This window comes from Salvia miltiorrhiza, chromosome 2 (assembly GCF_028751815.1).
Source record: "Salvia miltiorrhiza cultivar Shanhuang (shh) chromosome 2, IMPLAD_Smil_shh, whole genome shotgun sequence".
Taxonomy (NCBI): domain Eukaryota; kingdom Viridiplantae; phylum Streptophyta; class Magnoliopsida; order Lamiales; family Lamiaceae; genus Salvia; species Salvia miltiorrhiza.
In genome coordinates this window covers 41,518,594-41,525,294 of record NC_080388.1, presented here as the reverse complement: position 1 = coordinate 41,525,294, position 6,701 = coordinate 41,518,594, and the positions used below count along the sequence as shown (strand labels likewise).

General features: G+C 39.5%; 1 protein-coding gene across 5 annotated transcripts; it reads right to left on the bottom strand.

Moving 5' to 3' along the window:
• Window positions 1–336: 336 nt before the first annotated feature.
• On the bottom strand, window positions 337–5,016 carry LOC131013483 (uncharacterized). 5 transcript variants are annotated; one of them, XM_057941575.1, is made up of 6 exons: window positions 4,861–5,016; window positions 4,324–4,406; window positions 4,208–4,234; window positions 1,446–3,998; window positions 1,295–1,369; window positions 337–1,209 (listed from the first exon to the last, which is right to left on the bottom strand). In XM_057941575.1, the coding sequence occupies exons 4-6, from the start codon at window positions 3,357–3,359 to the stop codon at window positions 445–447; spliced, it is 2,754 nt and encodes a 917-aa protein (XP_057797558.1). In that variant the 5' UTR covers window positions 3,360–3,998; window positions 4,208–4,234; window positions 4,324–4,406; window positions 4,861–5,016; the 3' UTR covers window positions 337–444. The 5 variants fall into 5 exon arrangements, with proteins under 5 accessions (XP_057797558.1, XP_057797556.1, XP_057797557.1 ...); XM_057941573.1 differs by having other exon boundaries at window positions 4,564–5,010; XM_057941574.1 differs by lacking the exon at window positions 4,208–4,234.
• Between the last annotated feature and the right edge of the window lie 1,685 nt (window positions 5,017–6,701).

Sequence of the window (6,701 nt, the reverse complement as noted above, 5' to 3'; positions counted from 1 at the left end):
TCCCACCAAAAGGTAAATTATGTGGCTAAACTATTATATGCCCCACTTTGTCTATATAGTGGTAAAATAAATAGTCACTCCTGGCCCGCAAGAGTATAAACTGTGTACGCCCCCCCCCCCCAATCAAAATTCAAGTTGATCTTTGAACTACGTTTTGACTTGATCCCTTTCAAAAGGGTACGTAGGCAGCTTAGATATTTCTAAGTTCAGTCATGATTTGGAGTTGTCTTTTCAAGTGGATTGTTATCATTCAAGCTTAGATTCAATGATTATGATTAATTATTTGGATAAATGAAATGATACAAGAAGAAATATGCATAAACTTTGAGAAGATCATGAAGAAAGCAAATGTGGCAAATACTTTATTGCATAAGTGTTTACTACGACAAAACAACCAAATGAAAGTGCAAAAAATAAAGAGAAGTAGCAATAAACCAAACAAAGCTAAGCAAATGGGTCTTGATCTTCCAATGATTTTTGAGCAACCATCAAGAGACGCTCTGAATCCTTCTCTTTCTTCACTATCTCATCATCAATAAGAGGAGAATTCTTGTACTTTTCGATTGCTCCATTGAGTCCCGTGATCTCATCTCGAGTTGTTTGAAGCACTTCACTATGATCCCTCAAAGATTTGATCAACGCATCTTTCCGCTCCTTTAGCTCGGCAAGCTCCTTTTTAATATCTTTGACTTGAGCAATCTCTTCCTTTTCTTTAACCCAAGCATCATGAAGGCGAGCCTTGTTGTTGCGAAATTGTTGCCCCGAACTCGCCCCAAACTCATGAGATGCCAACCTTGCCTTGTCATATGTAGCAGCTCGGATAAAAAGTGTGTCAATACTAGCTTCAAGATGAGAAAGATCAAAGTCTTGTGACAACCCCTTCATACGAGATATGCCAACTCGTACCTCCTCCTCGATAGATGATAGATGTTGTGCTGGCATCCTTACTATCTTGTCACGGAGAACACCCCAAATATTTTTGAGGCATAATCTGATTTGAGCATAAAAAATACTCGTGCTGTTGAATTCAGAGATAGCTCCAATCTTAGCTCCAATCTTGGCTCCAACCTTGGCTCCAACTTTAGTCGTGGGTGCATCACTTGCTTTCTCATTAAGAACAGGAATTGCATTCAAATGATCACCCTCAATAGACTCAAAGTTATCCTGCGAACTTTCCTCGGCATCAACATCAAAAGCCTCTTCACGTGCCTAAAAAAATATGTTTATGTCAATCCAAAGAGGGAACAACAAAAATGAACGTCAACATGTGAGCAAGGAAATGATGGATAAATACCTCATCTACAACAAAAGAAGGATTGCGACGATCGCCTTGGACTTGCTCTTCGACCTCAAGAACCTCCTCATGCGTCTAAAAGTGGAATGTGTCAAAAAAAAAAAAAAAAGAGGATTGCTAACATATGAAGAAATAGATGGTCAAGAAATACCTTTGTCACAGTCTTGCTCGAATCATGATGTTCACCTTGAGAATGTTCATCAACAAATTCCACAGGCTCGACACGTTTCCTTTTCCAATGACGCTCACCGCTGCTACTATTGACGCCACCCAAGGGAGCCGCATCCACTTTACGTTTTTCCTTGGGAGGAACAAGTTGGTCGGCCTTGTCTCGATTCTTCGAAACACCATTTGTTTTTGGCGGAACTTGTATCACGTTTTGTTCAAATGAGCGTTTATACACTTGACTCCGCCAATCTTTGTAATCCGCACTTGAAAGCTTTTTCACGGTCAAAGGCACGCAAGGGAGAAGAGCTTTGGACGCAGACTTACGCAGCACAGTTGCATCCCAATATTTAAGACCTTCTTCCAAAGAAGCTTTTCGGAAATTGTGAGAAAGAACACCCGGCCTCACTTGGTAGAACCCAAATTGGCGACTAAAGCGATGTGGACTATAAGGCTCAACAACAAAACCATCTTCTAATCTCCGAGTTAGATAGTTGGAACGGACAGCCATAAAGTAGCAAAAGTCGGACTCCTTTGCATTCTCATCATCGATGAAAGAGATGTCTTTGTCCCAACTATACATCGTGCAACTCCATGCAACTTGATCGCCTTTACGAATTTGCTTGCGAGCTTTCACATCGTCATAAAATCTCGCACCTCCTTCTCCCGAGTATTGAACCATCTTGGGAGTGCAAGAGTCTCGTTCAAGTGGAAAATGGATCTTGAAGTAATAAGCCATCCATGCGTAGACGAAGTGGGCGGGAAAAGCTGCTCGAAGTCGAAAAGGCTCCACGGAATCCGAAATTTTGTTTAAACCTCGAAAGATACTAGCCAAGACTGGAACGGTGAGAACCACCTTTTGTTGAGACGCCATGATGCACGCCATTTTAAATGTGCTCGGCCTAATCAATGTGGCGTCACCTTCAGGAAGAACGAAAGAGCACAGCCAACAAGCAAGATACGCCGCCAAGTAAGTCTCGTCCCAATAACTCTCGTCAATCTTAAGCTTCACAAATAAACCCTTCTCGACAGACGACCATGGTTCATGAGCTCGAAGCTCGCCGGTAGGATTGTGTGTAGCTTTAGACCGCACCGACTTCTTCTCCTTGCGTGGTGGAGGTGGTTGATACCTTGACTTCTTCTTGGACCAAAACTTGATCCACTCCTCAATTGTGACCGAGCATCTTGGAGCCTTCCCATTGTCATTACCAATAGCATGATAGGCGTGGAGAAGATACTTGCAGCTCACGGGAACAAATCGACTCCCATCCTGAGTGACGCCAAGAAGCTCCTTCGTGCAAGGCACCACCTCGTCATAAAGTCTGCCAATGGCGGGAAGGCCGAACAAGAATTGTAGATCCCACAAAGAAATGGACAGTTCGCCGCTCAAAGTTAACAATGTGTTGGTTGTCGGACACCAAGCTTCACAAAATGCCTTCATCACTTCGGTGTTGCGATCATAGGTGAAGAGAGAAGCGTACACAGGGTCATAAATCCCGGCAGTTCGAAGCTCGCTTGCAAATCGGCTAAGGACATCTTCACTCCACTCCCAATATCCTTTGATGTAGCGAAACTCTCCAAAAAATTGCATGTCATTCCTCCACTTAGCGTTCCCTTCGGCAATCCGTCGACCCAAAGTCAATAAGGGAGTCACCTCGTAAGTTGGTTGATGATGAGCCGCCTCCAAAGTCCAAGCCGTGGTCGTTTTGGTTAGCCTAGCCTCCCGAGTCCACATAGCTTTGTGTAAAGGATTTGTAAATCTGGGCCATCTTCTAGCATAATGACCAATCAATGGTTTGTGTACTTTGAGTCGCGTTCCTTTGTCAGTTGATTGCTCTTTGTTGTCCAAAATAACCAAATAATCTTGATTGGAGACACAAACATCCATGAAGAAAACCATGATAAAGTCTCCAAAAGCTCCAAAAAAAGCTCCTTGATTAATGGGTGCAAAGCTCCAAAAACTCCAAGCAAAGCTCCTTGATTGATGGGTGCCAAAGCTCCAAAGCTCCAAAAACTCCAAGCAAAGCTCCTTGATTGATGGGTGCCAAAGCTCCAAAGCTCCAAAAACTCCAAGCAAGCTCCTTGATTGATGGGTGCAAAAGCTCCAAAGCTCCAAAGCTCCAAGAAAAGCTCCTTGATTGATGGGTGCAAAGCTCCAAAGCTCCAAGAAAAGCTCCTTGATTGATGGGTGCAAAAACTCCAAAGCTCCAAAGCTCCAAAAACTCCAAGCAAGCTCCTTGATTGATGGGTGCAAAAGCTCCAAAGCTCCAAGAAAAGCGCCTTGATTGATGGGTGCAAAGCTCCAAGAAAAGCTCCTTGATTGATGGGTGCAAAAACTCCAAAGCTCCAAGAAAAGCTCCAAAGCTCCAAGAAAAGCTCCTTGATTGATGGGTGCAAAGCTCCAAAGCTCCAAGAAAAGCTCCTTGATTGATGGGTGCAAAGCTCCAAAGCTCCAAGAAAAGCCCCTTGATTGATAGGTGCAAAGCTCCAAAGATGCCAACCAAAGCTCCAAGATTGATGCGTGCAAAGTCTCCAATTCCTAAAAAAAAAAATTGGGTCACTACATGCGAAAATATGTGAATATATTTCTGAGAAAGATTTGTATTGGGCATATAAACCAAACCAACAATCATGTATTACATAAGCATGTTTTACAACATCTAAGCAACTATTTTTAGTACAGAGGAAAGGTATAACATGCAAATATGTTTTATACAAAAAATAAAGCAAGGAAAATTGATGGTTCACCCGAATGCAACAGTCAACGCCAGGCTCCTGTTGTAAAAAAAAAACGCAGCAAAAAAAAAATTAAGAAACAAGCTTGAAGATGAGAAATTTTGTCTCATAGACAATTCATCGAACACCTGGCAGGATGCAGAAAACTGATTTCAAGCAACTATGAAGGATGATGATCGATCTCAAGCTCTTATTCTAATCAAACAACTCCCTGCAAAACAAGAAATACAGCTTGATTAAAGGCTTGGTAAAAAAAACGCAGCAAAATAGCATCAAGAAAACAAAATCTTCTCTCAAGCATTCTGTCGAACACTTAGTGGGCAGAACACAGAAATCAACTTCTCATAGCTATGGAAAGAAGAACTCACCAAGACTTCAACACCAAACAAAGGGAACAACACTTCAACACCAAACAAAGGGAACAACGAGAAGAATGTTTAGGACGCTGATTTTCGTCTGAGTACGAAAACAAATCTGGATTTTAGCACTCTATATATAATGCTAGATTCCTATGTCAAGTAGAAGTCTGAAAATTTATCTCCTGAAAGTAATCTGGCAGCCTATGAAAAAATTCCATAAGATAGAGTTTTTCTTTACGGATATGCTCATTTTATTGTTCAAAGCAACCCAATATTGGCTGGATAAGTATTGAAATCAGGATATACATATGAGCTGGAGTTGGAAACGCAGATGAGTTCGAGACGAAGAAGAATTCTATTCCAAGAAGAGTTTTGTAGTCCACTGCCACGGGATCTGATTACTTCAAAGGGAAGGAACAAAAGTTGTAGTCTGTTGCCGAAGGAGATGAACTAAACCTTTGCAAATACTTTTGTGGCTACTGATTACGTGGCTTTTGTTATGGGCCAAAGCAGTATGTTTAGCTCAAAGAATTAAACATACTAATTTGAGCTAATGGAATCATAATCATTGTTGGACTTTTTTTTTTTTTTTAAAGTAGTAAAGTCCGAATATATTAGCCCAAGTCAAGTTTGACTAAAAAAATTGGCTTCAAAATTCGACCTCATTAATTGACCAATTACTGATTTGATAATTACATTTGCTAAATGTAATATCATTTTGGGCATATTCAATTCATATTAAATGGAATAGTGCTTGGATCAAATTACAAAGTCAAATTTAAAAACTCCTTAATATGAGTTTAAACTATTAAATAAGTTCGAGACTCGTCCATTTCCAATATCCAAGATGTCCATGAACAAGTCTCGATGGGGCAATTTGTAGGCAATTAAATTTATAGCCTATTAAATCCTGCCATGTGGAAATTACAAATTAAATATGAAATTAAATATTTTATTTTATATTTTGGAATTAAATTAAATATTATTCCAAAATTAAATAAATATATAATTAATATTTGATTATGTGGATTTATTGACCAATCAGGAATTGACATGTGGAAAATCTACATAAAATATTAAATATTTTATGTAGATAAATACAAATATTGAGGAGCCAATCAAATCGCGCCACCTCAGCCCTAAAAGCCCAATATAACAGGCCAAAGCCCGCAGCTCACTCCATTCTTCACCTATAAATATGGGTCATTTGTGGAGTCAAAGACGAAACAGAAATCATTTGAGAGCTCAAGCATTGAAGGAGTAATTCTCTACGACGAAGTCATCTCCAACAATCAAGGCATTCTGCAAAGAAGATCAAAGAGTTCTTCATCAAATTCATCCAAGTCAATGTTTGATTCAGAAATAAGGTGGAAGCCCTCTGGATTGACGTCATCAAATCAAATTCAAGCCAATATTCAAATCAAAGGAGATCAAGAAGGTGTACTTGTACTTCCCTCTAAAGATTTGAAGAAATTCGAAGAGGATAATCAGAGGATCAAATAGAGAATTGCAACCGCATCAAATTCATTTCAATCCATATATTTTGGATTTGTACACATTTTTTTGTATTTCATTAAATTGAATACAATAAAATTTGTGTTTACACTTACACCTTCACACGACGCACGACTTAACGTTTAAGAGTGCATTAAAAATCTGATCTAACTATCATTGGAGGAAGCTCGGAGATTAATTCGCAAACACTATGTTGAAATTGAATGCGCTGCTGTTGTATATCGGTTTCCTGCTGTTGTTCACGGGGATTTTCCCCACGATCAGAGGGCGTAGCGGTGACGCGTCAGAAAAGATAAAATGTCGCCGCAATTTGGATGAGCCGTGTTCTTCGGTTCCTTCCGGGGATTTCAATTCAGTTCGTCGGTGGTTCCACCTCCCCTCACAGTCTATAACCTTTTTCTCGATTCTTCTTTTGTTCTGTCTTCTTCCACTCTTTCTAATAATTAAAAAATCTCATTCTTCTCCGTCAAGGTGCTTTAACTTTAATTTTGAGTTTCAGATTACTGTAACTTGCAGAAAATGCGAGCAGGAATAAAATTTTAAGATTATTATAATTTAAGATTTAAAGTTTAAAAAAATATTAAATCAAAAATAAAAATTCAGATTATGAAATTTAAAATTTTTAGTTAAAA